The 24,501-nt window shown below is 44.2% G+C and overlaps 1 protein-coding gene across 1 annotated transcript in view; it reads left to right on the top strand.

Annotated features, from left to right (window-relative positions):
- KDM4C (lysine demethylase 4C) overlaps positions 1-24,501 on the top strand; it is a 324,567-nt gene that overhangs the window by 176,257 nt on the left and 123,809 nt on the right. The window contains exon 9 of the mRNA XM_044272540.1: positions 22,763-22,959. Coding sequence (XP_044128475.1) covers positions 22,763-22,959 — 197 coding nt within the window. The remainder of the gene's footprint in view (positions 1-22,762; positions 22,960-24,501) is intronic.

The following is a 24,501-nucleotide window of genomic DNA, read 5'->3' as shown; positions in this document are numbered from 1 at the left end:
AGGAAATTCCTTCTCCCTCCCCCCTGGGTGAAACCGTTACTTCTTTCTTTGTAGCTGCTTGCTTGAGCTGAACAGAAACCACAAAGAAACACATGATAAAAACACAAAGTAAGATTCTAGTTTATAGGTGTTGGCTGAATGCCTGGCCACCATCTTAGCTCAACAAGCAAGTATCCATTTTGTATCAATAGTCCATAACAGTCCCCCCTTGGAGACTTGATTGTAGACTTTCCCTTCGCCTAGCGAATCCCCTGGGCATACCATTCGTATCCTCTTCACCCGCAGTGGCGACAACCTACCCCTTATAGGTAGGCTCCCGGTTGCTCGGACTTGTGGTAATACCCTGGGATTCATCTCACCCTATCTCAGCCAGGCATCATTGTGAGGAGGGGGAGCTGTGTTGAACGATGTTTCCTTCTGTCCTTCTTCATCATAGAGGAGCATAATAGGTCGTTCATCAGTTTTCTTCATTCTTTTTGAAAAGCGGGTCACACAAATAAGAACGAGCTTAATCACTACATATATCACCAATATTATTAGGGCTACCTGCAATATTACCTGGACAATTCCCATGAGCCAACCCCCAATACCTTTGAACCAGTTATTGGGGTTAAGGGAAGAGAAGGTATCAGACCACCATGTATCTTTACCAGCTTTATGTGCGTCCAGCCATTTATCCCTTAAATCCGCCCTCTTCTCTATACCCACCTTAACTTGCAAATTACCCTGCGGGTCTATGTAATGGCAACAAGAGGGTCCCACAACCTGGCACATACCTCCATCTTTAGCTGTAACATAATCTAGAACTAATGTGTGTTGGTTGGTGACAATGATTAACTGGTTTTGCACAATGTTTGAGGTATTCATAAGTCTCATCACTTCCCATATTTGGTCATCCAGGTAGTCTGTTGCTACTACCAGATGATCCCACATCTGCACTATCATGGGATATATGAAGATGGAACTAACAGTTTTGTTGGTAATGCTCATCTCTACTACATGTGGCTTGCCATTTGGTCTGGGTGTGTTATCTTTGGCCCTATGATACAAGATGTGTTTAGGTACTGCATTTATGCCAATTTCAGAGTGTGGTACTATAAAGGTAGCAGGAGCAAGCCTGGCGATGGTGCACAGTCCTGTGACATTCTCAGATAACCATTTGTATGCTTTGTGTCCACAAACTAAGTATATATCTTCTGGAACTGCTACTGCTGTGCCATTGAATAATCGGGTAATTAGTTTGGCTAATTGTGTCCCTTTCACCAACTCATATCCTTTTGACTGACTTTCGGTGTCGTTAGCTAATATACCTGTCCGGAGATCCTGTACAGTACGGTGGTTACAGGGCAGATCCTTTCCGTTCTCAGCATCTACACCAATACACTGCACGTGGCTGTCTGTTTTTGAATCATTGCAACCTGAGTGTATGTGTGGACTAAATGTCATACCTTTGGTTTGTACTTGGAGACAATAACAGTGTGTCCAGCTAGGAAAACATGTGACATTAGCCCAGTTTCCATCTTGCCAAGGAGTAGAGCTATAATCTACCGAGGGGCCTGATCTGTTTATCATGAGCCATGGGGCATCTGCCCACCCTGCAACAGGTAAGGCTACTTCCCTGTCCTTGTTTGTACTGGATTTAACTTGGTGTATGCTAGTGAGAAATATGGTAGAATTAGACAGGTCAATCAGTTCAGAAAGGTCCACGGGAATTGCAACATAAGGCATACTGGTTGAACTCACGGGACTGTGGGTACAGATCCAACAATCTCTGAGTGTCTCAACCCCTGGACTAGAATTTGATGGTGCCGTGTCAGTGAATTGTCCCATTCATCACCCAGTGGTGTGAACACTGCTGATATGCCCACTGTCAAAGTCATGATCAGTATGTGAATCCTCATGGCTTATTGTTCCAGGATCGTCGGGACAGCCTTTACTCTTTTACAATGTGAGGTGTGGATCCAGGTAAGCCTCCATCGAGTTTCACAGAGGTCGGGGTAGTCAGCAACATCTGGTAAGGTCCCTCGTATCGTGGTTCGAGGGTGTTTCTGACGTGTTTCTTGACCACCACCCACTCTCCAGGTTTGAGAGTGTGTATTCCCTCTAGGGAGTCAGGATCTGGAATGGAAGAGAAAACTTGTGCACATATGTTAGACAATTGTTTACTATGGGCAATCACATATTTAGCAACAGATTCATAATGCATTTGCAGTGGGAAGTACTGTCCCATCCTAGGCCGTGTCCTAAACAAAATTTGGTGTGGAGGCCTAGGGGTGTGTCTAACTGAAAATAGTGCTATTGGCAGGCATTGTACCCAACTGAGCCCTGTCTCCCCAGTCATTTTCAGCATCTTGGACTTCAGTACCCCATTCAGTCGTTTGACTTTGTCGCCGCTTTGGGGTCTGTAGGGTGTGTGATAGGCTAAGTGTGACCCTACCATCTTCCAGACTTCTTGGGTTAATCTAGCAGTGAATGCTGGGCCCTGATCACTCTCAATGACCTCAGGTACTCCGAACCTACAGACAAGCTCCTGCATCAGTTTTTTTTGCAGTAGTGGTTGCTGTCTGGTTTCGGACGGGGTAGGCTTCTGGCCACCCAGAGAACAAGTCTATCACTACTAGCACATATTGAAACCCTTGGCAGATTGGCATCTGGATGTGGTCAATTTGAATCCGTTGGAACGGGTACTAGGCTTTGGGGAGACGTTTGGCTGGTGTAGGCTCAGGTCTTCCCGGGTTGCACTGCGCACAGATGAGGCAAGACTGAGTATGCCTCACCAGGACAGGGGTTATCCCTGGGGCCATTGTCTATTAGTTCTTTCATGATGGTCTTAGATTGGTGGGTGGGCCCATGAGCTATTGAAGCTATCAGAGGATAGAGAGCTTTGGGCAGAGATGCTCTCCTTCCTTGGGTCCACAGTCCAGATTCTTTCTCTTCTTGGGCTGACTCTTTTAGCCAATCCAATTTTTCTTGTGGCGTGGCCTGTTTCTGTATTTGTTTCAGGAGGTCCCATGTGATTTCTTCTTGTTCCAGGTCTTCCTGTGTTATCATAATCTGGTCTGACTGGACTCTTTCCTCTTTCACTGCTGCTTCCTTCGCAGCTTGGTCAGCTAGGGCCTTTCCTCTGGCTTCAGAGGTGTCAGCTCGAGTGTGCCTGTAGATCAATAAAATCTTCAGATTCTCCAGTATACTCCCCCCTTGGAAGAGGAAGGAGTGCAGCAGGATTGAGGATGTGGCACCTCTGAATGGTGACATTATCTGGCAGAAGCAAACTACACGGAAGCCGGAGGTGGCGCTGTGCAGTGAGGTGTTTAGGTTGAGTCTGCTGGAGGATGGCAGAAATGTAATGGGGAGCCAGAATAGTGAGGGGAAGACCTAGTACCATATCAGAAGTGGTGGCCAGCAGGGCACTGACTGCATGTACAGCTCTGACACAGGAAGGGGCTTCTCTGGCTACTGGGTCCAGTCTCTTTGTATGGTAGGACTTTGGGGTCCTTCAGGGTCACAGTGACTGGTGGGACACTGAGGTATCCAATATCCTGGGGTCCTCTGGCCCAGAGAGTATTGGGGATGAGGTGCAAAATGGTTTGCAGCGAATCCCCTTGCTCATATAAATCAGTGCAGAATTTTATTGTCAGACATCCGGCAGCCGTGGGTGTCACATAATTTGAGTGAAAACCACAAAGACCAAGAAGCGAGACAGTTTCTTATCAGAAAGAGGAGCTTAAACTAACACAGCAGAAACTAACATTTCTGTGAAAAGAAAAAAGGTGGGGGTCAACTGATCCCCCGCAGCTGTCCTGCAGTGTGGTGAAATGATCTGCTTGGAATGATCTGCAAATTTAGCTTTTGTCCATTTCTGTAGTTGTTCTATAAAGAATTCTCCAGACTCATGATCTTGGGGGTCAAAGTTAGCACCTTTTAAGTTCAGGAATGTGGATTTGATCCATTATCAGTGAGGAGTATTCACCCGTCTTGTTTTCCACTATACTTTGCAGGTCCGACCATGTGCACCCATAGGTTTGATGCACTTGGGACAGTTTCCTGAAAAAGGGCATGGGATGGGTCTCAGGGTCAGGCAGTAAATTCACTATGGTGAATAACTGTTGTGGGGTGAAAGACACATATTTTGGTGGTCCCTGTGGCCGGTTAAGTGCTAGGGCTTCTTTCAGTGTCTCAAGGTTTCCCTGCTCAATTTTCTGTAAGTTCTTTTGTAACTCTGTAATCTGACCCTGCAGTATTTGATCTTGTGAACGTCGTGATGGGCGCACGGTCATGGGTACAGTCCACTGTGGTGCCAGGGGTAAAGTTGGCGGATCACCGTAGTCTGTCGGGGTACCTCGCGAAGGAGTTTGCATATTACCCGGTGCATTTTGTATGCCCATTGTGGATTCTGCAGCACCGTCTGCATCCCCCTGTTCTGCTTCATCAGGTTGCCCCCCTACCATTATAGGAGTAAGGGTGGCAGGTGAGTGGGGTAGCATGAATGTACCGTCCGGGTTTATCATCGGGTACAGCATAGAGATCACCGGGACACTAGGGGTGACATAGGAGTGACGGGGGGGGGGTCCGGACCGAATGATATTAAAGGTCCGTTCATGGGCGTTGCCTGGGGACAAGATGGCGCTGTAGCTAACACGGGAAGTGATGGGACGTGCCGGGGAGTAGTTACCAAGGTGTGGTTTTGTGGGTGGGGAACCCCACAGGGAAGGCACGTATCACGGGAGCAGGGATTCTGTTGACCACATGTTTTGCAGGTCCACCCACCTGCTTTCTTCCCGGCGCCATTATAGGGTGGTGGCTAGTCATGTATCAATGCAACACCAGGCTTACAGAAATATCTCTGTCTTTTCTCATCAAAATTTAGTTCCCCCCGGTCTGTTCAAATTCTTTACTACAGTCCAACCACACACGGACCATGTCTGTCAATTTATCATCTTCTAACTTCCCTCTCTTCTCGTTTAACAACACTTGCCAGGTGGCACTACATAGGATGCCTCCTTTACAGACACTATAACTCTTCTCCAACTTACTTAATCCTTTTATGAAGCGTTTGCCTCTCCTGTCCGCCACGTACTGTTCAGGCGAACAGTAACCCTTCGGGACACTTTCCTCATTTCCCATTATCTCTCGTACCTACTGAAGCCGCCTAAAGACCTCTGCATAGAGTAATCACTGGACGTGAAGACCTTTGAGTTCCGGTCAGCACACTCTGGGCTACCGCGAACCGCTCTCCACCCATCTGTGATCGTCCCCTTTATGGAGATTTGAGTCAGACACCGGGCTGAACTCCGATACAGGAAAACAGGAGAACTCCGTGTCTCAGTCAATGATACTTGTCAACAGGGTCTTCACAACTTATAGGCACAACACAGTACATCAAGACTTTAAGAAAACATATGGGGTTCTTACTTTCATGCCCTCGAGGACGTCCCAGACTGCTTCCGCACCCCTCCCTCAGACGAACACCAAGAGGCTACACCAGGGGACACTTTATAGGCAAGATGACTCAATTTTCCTACCTCATATCACGGGTTGCGATCCCGGTGTCCGTTAGTGCGCCTCTCCTCGTCTGGTCTCTGGGGGTACGGGAACAGAGGGTCCAATCCTCGAGCCCCACGATTGGGCGCCAAAATTGTTCTGGTTCTGACAAAGCTGCCAGTTTGATTTGATGTACTGCTCCAAATTAATTAATTAAGATACGTGCACGGAGAGATCAGACAGACAACTCACTACATGGAGTTAATCAGTATCTCTGGTTTATTTCTGAAAACAACATGGGTTTCATGAGAGGAGGGAGTGGGAGGGGGGTGAAAGATAAAGTATATATTTTCTATTGGCTATGAACTCTCTACTTTTCTGTAACCTTGACGGCCAGAGGAAATTCCTTCTCCCTCCCCCCTGGGTGAAACCGTTACTTCTTTCTTTGTAGCTGCTTGCTTGAGCTGAACAGAAACCACAAAGAAACACATGATAAAAACACAAAGTAAGATTCTAGTTTATAGGTGTTGGCTGAATGCCTGGCCACCATCTTAGCTCAACAAGCAAGTATCCATTTTGTATCAATAGTCCATAACACATTTCCGTAGGAGGGAAAGTGTTAAATGGCATTTTTTCATTCTCTTGATCACAAAGCCTTACAATCTTACAACCTAAAATCTTTTTACCCTAAAATTGAAGCGGAGAAAAATAAAAATGTGAAGCAGTTTGGGATAACGCACAAACAATAGAAATGTCGAATTTAGTGACTTTTTATTTTTTTCTGCTGCTGATTAAAGCTTCTGGATTCAGCAATTAAAACTTTTAATTACTCCTAATAGCCATAACACTCAATGACTACTAGAGGGTGTTAGGATTATGCAGTATTGCAGGAAAAGTTTCCTGATAACATCAATAGGCACCATTTTTCTTAAGATTACATTTTAGCAAATTGGTTTGGCAATTATCAAAAACCTCATGACATATCATAAAAGCATGAATTAAAATGGCAATAATTGTCTTTATAGATAGCCAAAGATGATATGATTGCATCAGATGGTAGTATGTCCTTGCTCAGCCTTTTCCCCCTGACTGAATTCCATTGTGACTGCTTTATACTATCATGTTCTCTAAATAATTTACCGTCAAATGGAATCCACTAAAGTCTATTAGGATCTTAAAACAAAGCTCTGGCTTAGCAGTCATTAAAATTGTATTTGACTGTCAGATGCTCCTCAAAGTGAGTGTAACAAGTCTGTTGAAACTTTTTTAAATAATTTTGGACACAGATTATAAATGAGGAAATTATTTTAAAGGAACTCTCTAAGGCCTCTTGCACACGAACGTTGTGCATCGGTTACGTGCATTGGGGACCGCAATTTGCGGTCCCCAATGCACGGGCGGCGGCCGGGACAGACCGAGACCGAGACCTATTCAACTTGAATGGGTCCGTGATCCGTCCGCACCGCAAAAATATAGAACAAGTTCTATATTTTTTTTGTGGTGCGGATGCACAGACAGAAACACCATGGAAGCACTCCGTAGTGCTTCTGTGGGGTCCCGATCCTTGCTTCCGTCCCGCATCTCTGTAATTGCGGACCCATTCAAGTGATGTGGAGTGCACACGGGCCGGTGCACACAACGTTCGTGTGCAAGAGGCCTAACAAGGTGCAGACTGTGCACTTGTGCTTAGTTTAGGGGCTTAGGCACAGTTCTCTGGATTCGGCATGGTAAAATAGTGCTGCTTGCCTGCTGGACCCCATTGACAATAATGTGAACCAGCAGGGATTCAGCTAGACAAAAAACGTCGCGTGCAGCAATTTTTTACCATCCGCATCCCGGCATTTATGGCTAGATTCCCGCCGATTCACATCATAGTACATAGGGTTCAGCAGACACACAGCACTCTCCGACTAGGCCGGATCCAGAAATCTGGAGTGCAGCATGCCATATTGCTGTGCTACCTGTGAGAAAGTAGCCTTAGCGGGCAGCGAATAACATAAGGATTACTGGTGGTTTTTTTTCTGTCCATGTGTCCTACATACAGCCTAGGTTTACTAATCTATCTGCACCTAAAATCTTAGAAAAGTCGTACAGATTAGCACATCTAGGATTTCTACACTTTTTTTTTCTTCCCCGACATGTTAGAAAAAGGGACAGGGCTTTTGTGTCAAAGTTTCTGCCCAATTCTGGTTTAAAAGTCCATTTCAAAGTAAGCCAGCCAATAGGAGGTATAGAATCAGAACTGTGTCTGTCGATGCTCCTCATTTATCACTGTGATAAATCTAGTGCAGGTCTAGACACCTAAGCTTATGTCGTCTTTACAGTTACTAAATCTGGGCCACAGTGTATCAGAGTCTATAATACATAAGAAATGAAAATTCTGTACTTGTTTCCAGGGCAGAACTATAGTATTTTCACAAGAAAATGCAGACAAGCAGCAACAGCAGTGTGTGTGTGAGAGAAAATCACTGCTTCAACACTTACCGTATTTTTCGCTACAAGACACACCGGAAAATAAGGCGCATCTAGGATTTAAAGAGAAAATAAGGAAAAAAAAAAATCTGATTAGACCTCAGATCAGACCCTCATCAGTCATAAAATAAATAAATGAACTTACCTCTCCTGGTCCAGACGGCAGCACCACTCCAGCGGCTCTTCCAACAAGCACTGCTCCCTAGTCTTCTCCCATGTGACCTGACGTCACAAAGCTGGTCAAGACCAGGGAGTGGTGAGTAAAGCCAGCACCAGGCTTGGTATAGTCACCGCTCCCTCGACCTACTGTGTACTATTGATGGAATGGAAGCGATCGCTAGTATGTGCTCCATAAAACGCACCTTTATGGAGTGAAAAATACAGTATATGGCTATATTAGAAAATGATGGTGGACCTAAAGAGGCTCTCTGTTTAATACTGACGGCCTAGTGCTGCTAAATCTGTGTCCTAAATGTATTGCGTTGCATATATTCTGCCATTAACACTTACTAGTCGAGTAGCATTGAAAACCAGTCGTGTTCCATCTTTAAATACAGTTGTAAAACGGATATATCAATGTAAAATAATCAAAAGGACTTTTTCTGTCATACATCTGCCAGTGGAGAGTTATGCGTTTCTTGATCTACTGTATAAAGTGACAGCTTGAACACAGAGAACAAATAAAGTATATTTTTGTTACTTTGAAACAAAAAAAAAAAGCAGAGCTAACTTTAAACTTTCGCAGAACTGAAAGTGTGATTTTTTTTATTTTTGTAATTTTACATATTTTTTTAAATATCTTTAGAGGGGTAGAGTTTACATATGAAACTTAAAATTACAGACGAAACTGTTTTTCATTCATTTTAAATTGTGGTGTTTATTTTAGGGTATGTGGAAAACAAGAACACAGTATGTGCCATTGTGTTACCTGTAGTTATCATTTGAGCTGGAAACACATCCGCTGGTTAAATAAGTGTTTGTGGTGATGTTGAATGTACAATTCTCAGAGTTAGTGTCAGATTGATGTGGAATAAAAAATAAAAAAATAAAAATAGCAGTCATGTTTCAATTTTGCTTTGTTCAGTGCGCTGGAATACGGTTTCTCCCACTTCCATTTAGCCAGTCAGGCAGCACAGAAGAATGAGTTTTGCGTGTTTTAATAGACAGCTGCCGCAGCTTTCCATTTGTTGTGCTGTAAAGGTATTATATTTTTCTACATGTTTCTATACTGACACTTAATAGATCACTGACCACAAATGCGTTTATCAGAATGAATGGCACGGCTTGTTCTCGTATAGCTCCATTGTAGTCAGAGCACTACGATGCCTTCACATCTACAGAAACGGCTTGTGTTGTAGCCCTAAAATACGTTTCAGGCTTTGATTTTTCCATAGCTTCTACCAGCAAGTGGTTAACGTATCTGCTCATCAAATGATTACTGCAAATATATTAGTATAAAAAATAGGTTAAATACAGCTTTTTAATTTACTCTAATGTTCACAGAGCATTGAACTTAAAGGGAACCTGTCATCAACTTTTTGCTGCCCATACTAACAGCAGTATAAAGTAGAGACAGGTGAGTTGATTTCAGCGGTCTGTCATTTATAAGTTACAAGTAAGTGGTTGCCGAGAACCAACATCACAATCATTGCAGACTGGGCCTGGAAAAGAGTCCCGGACACCCAAGAAGAGTCCTGGTTATTCATGAAATCCTGCTCTCCTGCTGATGACTGACAGTCTTCTACCTAGTTTTCTCCCTTTCTCTGTAGGAGAGAACTGCCAACCATCAGCAGATGGGCGAGAGAGCAGGAGATTATGGATAACCAGGACTCTTCTCGGGTAGATGTGACTCTTTTCAAGGCCTCGGCTGCAATGATTATGAAGCTGGTTCTCAGCAACCACTTACTTTTAGCTCATGAGTGACACACTGCTGACATCAGCATTTCTGTCACTATTTTATGCTGCCCTCAGTGAGGTGAGCATAAAGTTGATGACGGGTTCCCTTTAAATCGTGGGTTGTAATTTAATCTACACCACTAATTTAAATTTGTTGCCACTTCCACCATTTGGTTTTTGCCTTGTGGTTTTCAAAACAGAGCCAAGAATGTACAGGTCCGTTCTTGGTGCATTTACTGCATGTACCTCTCGCAAAGCTGCAGCTGTAGCCTACTCGTAGTTTAGATCCATTCAATGAATACTCTTTAAAGTGTAGCTTCTTCTGTGATGATACTCAGTGAAAACACAATTCATAAGATCAAAATCTTTCAAATTGCAATAGTTTATTATGCTTTTATTTATAACGTTTTTACAGTTTGCACAAAAAATGTATGTGCTTTTTCACTGTCACACTGTCAGTATGGAAATTACTGTATGTTTTGCCCTATAAGACGGACCTGTGCATAAGACGCATCTAGGTTTAAGAGGAGGAAAATAAGAAAAAAAAATGTCATCAAACCTCAGATCAGACCCCCATGTTAATAAGACACTCTGGGGATCCAGCTCCTGCTCATCCTGCCGCACGCTGTGCTGTGACCCAACACCGCATAGTGTGAGGTCACAGTGCACAAACGTCCACGCTCAGTGCGTAGTCACAGCACAGCGAGCGGCCAAGGACCAGGAAGCGGTGAGTATGTTCTGGTTCTGACAAAGCTGCCAGTTTGATTTGATGTACTGCTCCAAATTAATTAATTAAGATACGTGCACGGAGAGATCAGACAGACAACTCACTACATGGAGTTAATCAGTATCTCTGGTTTATTTCTGAAAACAACATGGGTTTCATGAGAGGAGGGAGTGGGAGGGGGGTGAAAGATAAAGTATATATTTTCTATTGGCTATGAACTCTCTACTTTTCTGTAACCTTGACGGCCAGAGGAAATTCCTTCTCCCTCCCCCCTGGGTGAAACCGTTACTTCTTTCTTTGTAGCTGCTTGCTTGAGCTGAACAGAAACCACAAAGAAACACATGATAAAAACACAAAGTAAGATTCTAGTTTATAGGTGTTGGCAGAATGCCTGGCCGCCATCTTAGCTCAACAAGCAAGTATCCATTTTGTATCAATAGTCCATAACAGTCCCCCCTTGGAGACTTGATTGTAGACTTTCCCTTCGCCTAGCAAATCCCCTGGGCATACCATTCGTATCCTCTTCACCCGCAGTGGCGACAACCTACCCCTTATAGGTAGGCTCCCGGTTGCTCGGACTTGTGGTAATACCCTGGGATTCATCTCACCCTATCTCAGCCAGGCATCATTGTGAGGAGGGGGAGCTGTGTTGAACGATGTTTCCTTCTGTCCTTCCTCATCGTAGAGGAGCATAATAGGTCGTTCATCAGTTTTCTTCATTCTTTTTTGAAAAGCGGGTCACACAAATAAGAACGAGCTTAATCACTACATATATCACCAGTATTATTAGGGCTACCTGCAATATTACCTGGACAATTCCCATGAGCCAACCCCCAATACCTTTGAACCAGTTATTGGGGTTAAGGGAAGAGAAGGTATCAGACCACCATGTATCTTTATCAGCTTTATGTGCATCCAGCCATTTATCTCTTAAATCCGCCATTTTCTCTATACCCACCTTAACTTGCAAATTACCCTGCGGGTCTATGTAATGGCAACAAGAGGGTCCCACAACCTGGCACATACCTCCATCTTTAGCTGTAACATAATCTAGAACTAATGTGTGTTGGTTGGTGACAATGATTAACTGGTTTTGCACAATGTTTGAGGTATTCATAAGTCTCATCACTTCCCATATTTGGTCATCCAGGTAGTCTGTTGCTACTACCAGATGATCCCACATCTGCGCTATCATGGGATATATGAAGATGGAACTAACAATTTTGTTGGTAATGCTCGTCTCTACTACATGTGGCTTGCCATTTGGTCTGGGTGTGTTATCTTTGGCCCTACGATACAAGGTGTGTTTAGGTACTGCATTTATGTCAATTTCAGAGTGTGGTACTATAAAGGTGGCAGGAGCAAGCCTGGCGATGGTGCACAGTCCTGTGACATTCTCAGATAACCATTTGTATGCTTTGTGTCCACAAACTAAGTATATATCTTCTGGAACTGCTACTGCTGTGCCATTGAATAATCGGGTAATTAGTTTGGCTAATTGTGTCCCTTTCACCAACTCATATCCTTTTGACTGACTTTCGGTGTCGTTAGCTAATATACCTGTCCGGAGATCCTGTACAGTACGGTGGTTACAGGGCAGATCCTTTCCGTTCTCAGCATCTACACCAATACACTGCACGTGGCTGTCTGTTTTTGAATCATTGCAACCTGAGTGTATGTGTGGACTAAATGTCATACCTTTGGTTTGTACTTGGAGACAATAACAGTGTGTCCAGCTAGGAAAACATGTGACATTAGCCCAGTTTCCATCTTGCCAAGGAGTAGAGCTATAATCTACCGAGGGGCCTGATCTGTTTATCATGAGCCATGGGGCATCTGCCCACCCTGCAACAGGTAAGGCTACTTCCCTGTCCTTGTTTGTACTGGATTTAACTTGGTGTATGCTAGTGAGAAATATGGTAGAATTAGACAGGTCAATCAGTTCAGAAAGGTCCACGGGAATTGCAACATAAGGCATACTGGTTGAACTCACGGGACTGTGGGTACAGATCCAACAATCTCTGAGTGTCTCAACCCCTGGACTAGAATTTGATGGTGCCGTGTCAGTGAATTGTCCCATTCATCACCCAGTGGTGTGAACACTGCTGATATGCCCACTGTCAAAGTCATGATCAGTATGTGAATCCTCATGGCTTATTGTTCCAGGATCGTCGGGACAGCCTTTACTCTTTTACAATGTGAGGTGTGGATCCAGGTAAGCCTCCATCGAGTTTCACAGAGGTCGGGGTAGTCAGCAACATCTGGTAAGGTCCCTCGTATCGTGGTTCGAGGGTGTTTCTGACGTGTTTCTTGACCACCACCCACTCTCCAGGTTTGAGAGTGTGTATTCCCTCTAGGGAGTCAGGATCTGGAATGGAAGAGAAAACTTGTGCACATATGTTAGACAATTGTTTACTATGGGCAATCACATATTTAGCAACAGATTCATAATGCATTTGCAATTGCTGTGGGAAGTACTGTCCCATCCTAGGCCGTGTCCTAAACAAAATTTTGTGTGTGGAGGCCTAGGGGTGTGTCTAACTGAAAATAGTGCTATTGGCAGGCATTGTACCCAACTGAGCCCTGTCTCCCCAGTCATTTTCAGCATCTTGGACTTCAGTACCCCGTTCAGTCGTTTGACTTTGTCGCCGCTTTGGGGTCTGTAGGGTGTGTGATAGGCTAAGTGTGACCCTACCATCTTCCAGACTTCTTGGGTTAATCTAGCAGTGAATGCTGGGCCCTGATCACTCTCAATGACCTCAGGTACTCCGAACCTACAGACAAGCTCCTGCATCAGTTTTTTTGCAGTAGTGGTTGCTGTCTGGTTTCGGACGGGGTAGGCTTCTGGCCACCCAGAGAACAAGTCTATCACTACTAGCACATATTGAAACCCTTGGCACATTGGCATCTGGATGTGGTCAATTTGAATCCGTTGGAACGGGTACTGGGCTTTGGGGAGACATTTGGTTGGTGTAGGCTCAGGTCTTCCCGGGTTGCACTGCGCACAGATGAGGCAAGACTGAGTATGCCTCACCAGGACAGGGGTTATCCCTGGGGCCATTGTCTATTAGTTCTTTCATGATGGTCTTAGGTTGGTGGGTGGGCCCATGAGCTATTGAAGCTATCAGAGGATAGAGAGCTTTGGGCAGAGATGCTCTCTCTCCTTGGGTCCACAGTCCAGATTCTTTCTCTTCTTGGGCTGACTCTTTTAGCCAATCCAATTTTTCTTGTGGCGTGGCCTGTTTCTGTATTTGTTTCAGGAGGTCCCATGTGATTTCTTCTTGTTCCAGGTCTTCCTGTGTTATCATAATCTGGTCTGACTGGACTCTTTCCTCTTTCACTGCTGCTTCCTTGGCCGCTTGATCAGCTAGGGCCTTTCCTCTGGCTTCAGAGGTGTCAGCTCGAGTGTGCCTGTAGATCAATAAAATCTTCAGATTCTCCAGTATACTCCCCCCTTGGAAGAGGAAGGAGTGCAGCAGGATTGAGGATGTGGCACCTCTGAATGGTGACATTATCTGGCAGAAGCAAACTACACGGAAGCCGGAGGTGGCGCTGTGCAGTGAGGTGTTTAGGTTGAGTCTGCTGGAGGATGGCAGAAATGTCAAGGGGAGCCAGAATAGTGAGGGGATGACCCAGCACAACGTCAGATGTGACATTTAGAAGAGAGCTGGCAGCATGGATAGCTCTGACACAGGAAGGGGCTTCTCTGGCTACTGGGTCCAGTCTCTTGGTATGGTAGGACTCTGGGGTCCTTCAGGGTCACAGTGACTGGTGGGACATTGAGGTATCCAATATCCTGGGGTCCTCTGGCCCAGAGAGTATTGGGGATGAGGTGCAAAATGGTTTGCAGCGAATCCCCTTGCTCATATAAATCAGTGCAGAATTTTATTGTCAGACATCCGGCAGCCGTGGGTGTCACATAATTTGAGTAAAAACCACAAAGACCAAGAAGCAAGACAGTTTCTTATCAGAAAGAGGAGCTTAAACTAACACAGCAGAAACCAACATTTCTGTGAAAAGAAAAAAAGGTGGGGGTCAACTGATCCCCCGCAGCTGTCCTGCAGTGTGGTGAAATGATCTGCTTGGAATGATCTGCAAATTTAGCTTTTGTCCATTTCTGTAGTTGTTCTATAAAGAATTCTCCAGACTCATGATCTTGGGGGTCAAAGTTAGCACCTTTTAAGTTCAGGGATGTGGATTTGATCCATTATCAGTGAGGAGTATTCACCTGTCTTGTTTTCCACTATACTTTGCAGGTCCGACCATGTGCACCCATAGGTTTGATGCACTTGGGACAGTTTCCTGAAAAAGGGCATGGGATGGGTCTCAGGGTCAGGCAGTAAATTCACTATGGTGAATAACTGTTGTGGGGTGAAAGACACATATTTTGGTGGTCCCTGTGGCCGGTTAAGTGCTAGGGCTTCTTTCAGTGTCTCAAGGTTTCCCTGCTCAATTTTCTGTAAGTTCTTTTGTAACTCTGTAATCTGACCCTGCAGTATTTGATCTTGTGAACGTCGTGATGGGCGCACGGTCATGGGTACAGTCCACTGTGGTGCCAGGGGTAAAGTTGGCGGATCCCCATAGTCTGTCGGGGTACCCCGCGAAGGAGTCTGCATATTACCCGGTGCATTTTGTATGCCCATTGTGGATTCTGCAGCACCGTCTGCATCCCCCTGTTCTGCTTCATCAGGTTGCCCCCCTACCATTATAGGAGTAAGGGTGGCAGGTGAGTGGGGTAGCATGAATGTACCGTCCGGGTTTATCATCGGGTACAAGGTAGTAGGAAGGGGCAAGGGTGACATAGGAGTGACGGGGGGGTCCGGACCGAATGATATTAAAGGTCCGTTCATGGGCGTTGCCTGGGGACAAGATGGCGCTGTAGCTAACACGGGAAGTAATGGGACGTGCCGGGGAGTAGTTACCAAGGTGTGGTTTTGTGGGTGGGGAACCCCACAGGGAAGGCACGTATCACGGGAGGAGGGATTCTGTTGACCACATGTTTTGCAGGTCCACCCACCTGCTTTCTTCCCGGCGCCATTATAGGGTGGTGGCTAGTCATGTATCAATGCAACACCAGGCTTACAGAAATATCTCTCTTTTCTCATCAAAATTTAGTTCCCCCCCGGTCTGTTCAAATTCTTTACTACAGTCCAACCACACACGGACCATGTCTGTCAATTCATCATCTTCTAACTTCCCTCTCTTCTCGTTTAACAACACTTGCCAGGTAGCACTACATAGGATGCCTCCTTTACAGACACCTTTAACTCTTCTCCAACTTACTTAATCCTTTTATGAGGATGCCTCCTTTACAGACACCTTTAACTCTTCTCCAACTTACTTAATCCTTTTATGAAACGTTTGCCTCTCCTGTCCGCCACGTACTGTTCAGGTGAACAGTAACCCTTCGGGACACTTTCCTCATTTCCCATTATCTCTCGTACCTACTGAAGCCGCCTAAAGACCTCTGCATAGAGTAATCACTGGACGTGAAGACCTTTGAGTTCCGGTCAGCACACTCTGGGCTACCGCGAACCGCTCTCCACCCATCTGTGATCGTCCCCTTTATGGAGATTTGAGTCAGACACCGGGCTGAACTCCGATACAGGAACACAGGAGAACTCCGTGTCTCCAGTCAATGATACTTGTCAACAGGGTCTTCACAACTTATAGGCACAACACAGTACATCAAGACTTTAAGAAAACATATGGGGTTCTTACTTTCATGCCCTCGAGGACGTCCCAGACTGCTTCCGCACCCCTCCCTCAGACGAACACCAAGAGGCTACACCAGGGGACACTTTATAGGCAAGATGACTAAATTTTCCTACCTCATATCACGGGTTGCGACCCCGGTGTCCGTTAGTGCGCCTCTCCTCGTCTGGTCTCTGGGGGTACGGGAACAGAGGGTCCAATCCTCGAGCCCCACGTTGGGTGCCAAAATTGTTCTGGTTCTGACAAAGCTGCCAGTTTGATTTGATGTACTGCTCCAAATTAATTAATTAAGATACGTGCACGGAGAGATCAGACAGACAACTCACTACATGGAGTTAATCAGTATCTCTGGTTTATTTCTGAAAACAACATGGGTTTCATGAGAGGAGGGAGTGGGAGGGGGGTGAAAGATAAAGTATATATTTTCTATTGGCTATGAACTCTCTACTTTTCTGTAACCTTGACGGCCAGAGGAAATTCCTTCTCCCTCCCCCCTGGGTGAAACCGTTACTTCTTTCTTTGTAGCTGCTTGCTTGAGCTGAACAGAAACCACAAAGAAACACATGATAAAAACACAAAGTAAGATTCTAGTTTATAGGTGTTGGCAGAATGCCTGGCCGCCATCTTAGCTCAACAAGCAAGTATCCATTTTGTATCAATAGTCCATAACAAGTACAGAGCCCAGGGAGCACTGTATTCACAGCTTCCTGGTCCTCCTGTACTAATGAGCGCTTCTATAATATAAGTGTGCATTAGTATTCACCCCATAAGACGCACTGAGATTTTCCTCTCACTTTGGGATCTTATAGGGCAAAACATATTGTATTTTGTAGCAGTGATTATAGGAACAGAAACATTTCACAATAAGTGGGCCTTTTCTGGCATTTTGGGCCAGTACAGGGAGTGGAGCACAGCGGAACTTAAGAAGTGTTGCAATGGCAGTTTTGGAGTTATCATCCATTCTTTTATCTTTTTAAGTCCACTGACACCAATTTTTATGGCACTGGAAAGCCGATTAAAATGGAAATAGACATTTTAAGAAGCCTCCGTCATAGACCCATAAAGGTGCCTACCACGGCAAATGCTATTTAGTATTATTTGCTGCAGTTCAAAAAGCAAGCTTACTTATAGGCTGAAGACAGTCCTATTTTCTCAGAATGCCTGAGAGATCAGCACTGTTGAGGACAAGTTTGGTAATCGGAATCCACCAGTATCTGGCTGAATTCTTCACTAATCAGGATGTACAGGAAAAGACACTAGTCATAATATAATGTCTGATTTTTCTAGATGAGTCATGAGCCAGTTTTTGTAAACTTATGCGCTGGGCTGCGATTTTGTTACAACCTCTAAGACCTTGGAAAAAAATAGCAGACATATGTGTGGTTCAGTGTTGGGCTCTTCTCCACTTGTTCAAATTACCCAAACTTGGAAAGTTCATATGAGGATACTGTCGGTGTTTAGTTTAGAAAGAATAGAATTGCATCGCAGACGAACTACAACATGGAACAATACATTGGTGTGTTTGATTTTTTTTTCCATAGTGGCACGATTTGCCTTTTTTAGTATGTATCACCAGAGAAAATATTGTTAAAATCAAGTTTTTATGTTAGACATATATTTTTTTTTCCATAAATCCATAATAGGTTCTTTGGATCACTTTTCAGCAGTCACCTCATTATCATGGGAGGCAAGGTTACTATTAATGTTGTCATATAGGTAGACTGTTTCTGTTTCCTGTACAAGATCATGGTACAGACATTTTTACAGGTGAGGAACAAAGGGGAAATAATTTCTGGTATTTTTTTTTTTTTTTTTAAACCAAAAGTAGTATATTCGAAAGTTTAAACACTTCAGGTGACCAGAAACTGCATTTGTGATAACTTTAAAGGGGTTTAGTCACCTCCAGCAAAGCCTAATAAGTACAGTAATACATAAATAGAACACCTTCCTCTGACTCTGGATGAGTAGTCTGTTGGTATTCACCCCCATTGCCCTGACCCCTGGTATTTTCCCGGCTGAGGAACAAAGGGGAGGAGATGCAGTCTTTTTCTGTGTGCATCTTTTTCTCCCCTGGCTGTAGCGCTGTCCAATCGCAGCGCAGAGCGTCACAGCCAGGGAGAAAAAAACCTTCCTGGCTGTGACGCTCTCCGATGCGATTGGACAGCGCTACAGCCAGGGGAGAAGGAGACTCCCACAGAGAAAGACTGCATCTCCTCCCCCATTGCTCCAATGCTCAATATTTGCATACTGAGCGTGGAAAATACTGGGGGGCACAGCGCAGCGTAGGAGCACTATTTTAACAAAACAGGCAAGGTGGCAGCACCACGCAAGTACAGGTACTTATCTCAATTAAAAAAAATCCGGTGAAAGGTCCTCTTTAATAGGGCAGAGGTGACAGAATCCCTGTAATGATTGTTATTTTTGTAGGCCGCTATATATTTCCACTATAGCATGTACTGTAAGGGTAAAGGATATTTTTGGGATTTTAAAGGGGTTGACCAGTTTACATTACTAGCGACATGCGTGCTGGGAATAGCACATGCATGCAGCTAGTAATAAGCATTATTAAACCATCGGTTTCGATGGTTTAATAAGACTAAATTATATTTGCATGCATGTCCGAGGACAACCTGCACTAGTTCTACTGTCCGTCCCCAGTGTAAATAAATGGAGGCTGCTGATGAACGGAGCACTTTATTAGCGGCCATGTTCAAAGTGAAGCACCAAAAATCAGGTGAGTGGACCTGTATGTAAATATCAGTCTTATTAAATCATCGGACATCAGTGTCGATGGTTTAACACCTTCACGCATTTTGACGTAACTGTGCGTCTAGATAGCATGTAATTCAAAGTAGAACACCTGGCAAAATGTTTATTTTCTGACTTCCTAGAAAGTGATGTCATGTGACCAACTCTCTGATCTGCAACTGACATAGGACATGAAGTCAGTTACTTCTCTATTCATTCCTATGAGACCGAGAGTGAGCCTCCCATAGGAATACATAGAGAAACCGACTTCCTATCCACACATAACATGCTGTCAGTTGGAGAGTCTGATTGCTGGTCACACGACACAGCTGAGGACCAGAAGGGAGGTTATAACTCACAAATACTACTAGAGATGAGCGAATTTCATATTTTGAAATTCGTTCACGTTTCGTTTGGTGGTAAAAATAAGGGGAGTCCTCTCCTGCATAACAGAAACGGGACGGATCCGTTATACAGGCCATAGACTTCTATTATAACGGAAGGAATAACAGAATGCCTCTAAATGCAATCCGTTATGCATTCCGTCATAGAATTGCATTATGGTCCGTGGTAACAGAATCCATAACGCAATGCTGCTTTTACCACCAAACTGTATTCACTACAGATTATATCATGTACCTTTCTAACAGGTCAGAGAATAAAATTTTGGGCGAGAGCTCTTCTTTAAGGCAATCAGGCATACAGTATGTCCTAATTGCTAACCATGGCTGTGACACATGGACACTGCATAAGCTGTAAAGGGACCAATCAGACTGGTCTCTTGCTGGCGATCGCTCTGATTGGTTCGTCTATGTAGATTAACCAATCAGAGCATGGCAGTGTTAAAATCCCGGTTTCAGGCTCTGATCTCCACTCTGGAGATCAAAACCTGAAATCAGCCATGACCCCTTTGTACCCCCGATGTCCCCTGTGCCGCCTATGCCCCAATTCTATTCTCAATGCCACCTGAAGCACCCCTGTGTGTGGTCCCCTGTATTGTATGCAATGGCGACGCCTAGGAATGAAGCCGCCGCATTCAGCAGCGAGTGTCAGCTGTAACATACAGTTTTGAATAGTTTAAGGGGTGTTTTTAAAATGTGCTCATTTTTGGGTGATTTCTATTATGTAAGCGCCTTAAAGTCACTTCACTAGTGAATTGGTCTTTAAAAACAAATTCAAATTTAGAAAATTAATAATTTTTCCAAAATTTCAGGAAATTTTTATATATATTTTTTTTAACTTCAAGCTAAAACTCAGATTCACCGCTAACATGAAGTACAGTGTGTCATGAGAAAACATTCTCAGAATTGCCTTGTTTAGTAAAAGCGTTCCAGAGTTATTACCAGATAAAGACACATTTCACATTTGAAAAATGGGGTTTTGGCATTTGGTCCAAACTGGCTTTTGCTTGAAGGGGTTAATAATTCTTATTACTAGCTTCGTGTAGCTACTGTTCCTAGCTCGTGTACAGCTAGTAATATAAACCCCCTTAATGGTAAAACTATAATACTAACCTGTTTATCAGGACTCTTGCCTAAGGCGCTTTTACATGACCCTTCTGTCTCATTTTCACTTGTCGCGTATCTTGGTGTTGACAAGGTTTCCCTTGAATTATTCCTTGAGCAGCCATTTGTCATGTCTGTAGTAAATGGAACCCGCATGGAGTCTGTGTGTGCACACAAGGGGCCATTTGGGGTCAACAGCTTGCTCATCTGTGCCATTCCAATATTTAATGAGCTGAATTGGATCTATTTTTCTGCTGGATATCTATTGCGTTTAGTATTGCAACTAAACCAGGAAACGCCAGTAACGCTAGACCAGTGGCGTACATAGAGAAGTAAGGGCCCCATAGCAAGGATCAAACCAGGCCCCCCACACAGGACAGAAGGGTTTCCGCCTAAACACCTTTCACTGACCCTTGGGCTATTTTTCCCACTGCTTCATTTGCTAAAAGTTGTTCCTTTAGAGCAGGCATGCTCAACCTGCGGCCCTCCAGCTGTTGTAAAACTACAATTCCCACAATGCCCCGCTGTAGGCTGATAGCTGTAGGCTGTTCAGGCATGCTGGGAGTTGTAGTTTTGCAACAGCTGGAGGGCCGCAGGTTGAGCATGCCTGCTTTAGAGGGTAGAGTCCTGACCACGTTTTCACCTCCAGTTAAAGAGGGGATGATCCCAACTGGGCCCCCTCTTGCCCTGGGCCCCATAGCAGTCGCATGGTCTGCCGCTATGGTAGTTACGCCCCTGCGCTAGACATTGTTAAAGTAAATGTTTTAATTATCGTAAAGTTTCTGAATTTATATACAAGACTTTCTTTAAAATGAGTCCTGGAAATAAACTGGCTTAATGCTTTTCTTATACATTAGCCTCATGCACACGTGTAAATGGGAGTCATATTCATTCCACATCTAGCGCATTTGCATTTTGTACATGCATTGTTACATGGCATATTTGTATTTCCTTTATTAGGTTACTTTCACACTAGCGTTTTTCTTTTCAGGCATAGCGTTCTGTCACAGGGGCTCTATACCGGAAAATAAGGCTACTTTCATACTAGCGTTCGGGCTCCGCTTGTGAGTTCCGTTTGAAGGCTCTCACAAGCGGCCTTGAACGCATCCGTCCAGCCCCAATGCATTCTGAGTAGGTGCGGATCCGCTCAGAATGCATCAGTCTGGCAGCGTTTGGCCTCCGCTCCGCTCAGCAGGCGGACACCTGAACGCTGCTTGCAGCGTTCGGATGTCCGCCTGGCCGTGCGGAGGCAAACGGATCCGTCCAGACTTACAATGTAAGTCAATAGGGACGGATCCGTTTGAATTTGACACAATATGGCTCAATCTTCAAACGGATCCGTCCCCCATTGACTTTCAATGTAAAGTCTGGACGGATCCGTCTGAGCAACTTTTCACAATTTTTTCTAAATTATAATGCAGACTGATCCGTTCTGAACAGATCCCATCGTCTGCATTATAGGAGCGAATCCAGACGGATCCGCTCTGAACGCAAGTGTGAAAGTAGCCTAACTGATCAGTTTTATCCCCATGCATTCTGAATGGAGAGTAATCCGTTCAGGATGCATCAGGATGTCTTCAGTTCAGTTGTTTTGACTGATCAGGCAAAAGATAAAACCGTACCATGCTACGGTTTTGTCTCCGGTGAAAAAAACTGAAGACTTGCCTGAATGCCCCATAGGAATGTATTAGTGCCGGGACCGGCATTCAAAATACCAGAATGCCGGATCCGTCCTTCCGGCCTGCGCATGCGCAGATCGGTAAAAATGTGAAAAAAAATGCAAGACGGTTCCGTCTGTCCGCATGACAAGAGGAGAGGCGGATCCGTTCTTGCAATGCATCCGGATCCGTCTCACAAATGCTTTCAGTCACATCAAAATTGGCGGATACGGCAGGCAGTTCCGACGACTGAACTGCCCGCCGTATTACACTGCCACAAGTGTGAAAATAGCCTTATCTGCTTGAAAACGGTTATCCACAACATAACCTAGTTCATTTTTATTCTAAAGAGCTGTTCCTTTGTGTTTTTGGAACTAAATTATGATTTCAAAAAGTCTTTGTGCCCCCAAAATCCCTGATTATTTCTTTGACTTGCTCCACCTTTGAAACAAGATAGTCCACAAGTCAGCAGCTCGCTATCTTGATAGAGTACCAACCAGGCATAGGTATTGTCTTCTTTATGCACTGTAGAAATTTTAATGTGTTTTTTTTATTTACAGTGTTCCTGCAGCAGCGACATGGTGAAAATATCAATGGACATATTTGTAAAAATGTTTCAGCCAGACAAGTATGAGATTTGGAAGCAAGGAAAAGACATTTATACTATTGACCACACAAAACCTACTATTGAAACGACACCAGAAGTGAAGGCATGGATGAGTAAAAGGAGGAGAAGAATGAAGAATGCTTTGAAGGGGTATATTTGAACTCTTATGCTTTTATTTATTTCTTAGGCCCTGTTCAACCTGTAAAGAGCCTTCTGGCTGAGGGGTACATCAGGAGGAGTTCCTGGTGCATACCACCAAAAGATGGTTGCTACCATCGCACTATATAGGCATACGGAAGGAGACATCGCTAATAGGCTCCCATTTTAAAATAATGATATACTTTGTGGTATGTTATTTATTTTTTACTGTATACTTTTCTGTGGAATAGTATAGTTCCTTATGCTATTCCATTCTGCAAAAAACATAGCACATGCCATAAGGCAGGCATGTCCAAAGTGCGGCCCTCCAGCTGTTGCAAAACTACAACTTCCAGCATGCCCTAATAGCTGTAAGCTATCCAGGCATGCTGGGAGTTGTAGTTTTGCAACAGCTGGAGGGCCGCACTTTGGACATGCCTGCCATAAGGACACTCTTTTGCATACAAGGGGTGGTGGTTAGCATCTTCTATGGATACGTTCTGTGCATACACTGGCGCTTTCTTAACGCATATGCTGAGCATATGGCCAAATGCTATGTCAACACAGGATTCCATTCTTTGACATTTTTGTCAACTACAACAAAACATTTTTTTTTTGTTGTTTATAGGTAATTGTTGTTTGGAGAGAGTGCTGCTTAGTCTAGAGATTTGCTTTCTTGATACTCCTGCTCAATTAGCATGTTTTGAGAGTCAGATGGATATTGTGTTTATTTCATATTTGTTTCATTTTGTCGCTTTTCTGATAGCAACGTTTAGAACACTTTTGTGCATTTTGCCTCATTTCAAACTATTTTCCTTAAAGGGGTTGTCTGAGAATAAAAAAAATAATTCACTTATGCCCGAAGCCTGCATCCGTTAGGGAAAGAATCATACTTACCTGCTTCTGCGTGCTGGCTCCCATATATCTATCTTCTGGTCCCTGACTTGTTTACTTCCTCCCCGCATGGACATGGTAACCTACTGCAGCGTTATCCTGCTGAAAGACGCCACTGCCATCAGAGAATACCATTGTTATCAAGAGGTGTACTTGTTTCAAAACTATGTATAGTTACGTAGGTGGTACGTGTCAAAGTAACATTAACATAAATGGACCAAAGTTTTCTCAGCAGAGAACTACCCACTAACACACTACCTCTGCTTGTTTGTCTTCTTGCCGTACCTCATCCCGGTGTCCACTTCTCTTCCCTAGGTAATTTACACACACTCAAGAAATGGTGATGATCCAACTTGCTCAATGGTCTAAATAGGATAATCCTTAGTCTCACCATTGGGAAATTCACTGTGTTACAGCAGCACAAAGAATACATAGACTCCAAAATAAAGGCATTACAGTGACAGTAGATTACATATGAAAAATGTAAAAAATTAGGGATATAGATATCTCAGCTCATGTAATTCACTCTCTGTATGGAATGATATCCACAGGAACCTGTAGGCAATGAGTGCAGCCTCCGCTTGGGTCGATGTTGATTGTACTGTTGGTTGTACTTCCTAACTTTGGGTGAAGCAGTTGGTCACTGATGGTACTGCCCAA

This window comes from Bufo gargarizans, chromosome 1 (assembly GCF_014858855.1).
Source record: "Bufo gargarizans isolate SCDJY-AF-19 chromosome 1, ASM1485885v1, whole genome shotgun sequence".
Lineage (NCBI taxonomy): Eukaryota > Metazoa > Chordata > Amphibia > Anura > Bufonidae > Bufo > Bufo gargarizans.
Note: the sequence above shows the minus strand (reverse complement) of the source record. Positions and strands in the feature narration are given on the sequence as shown.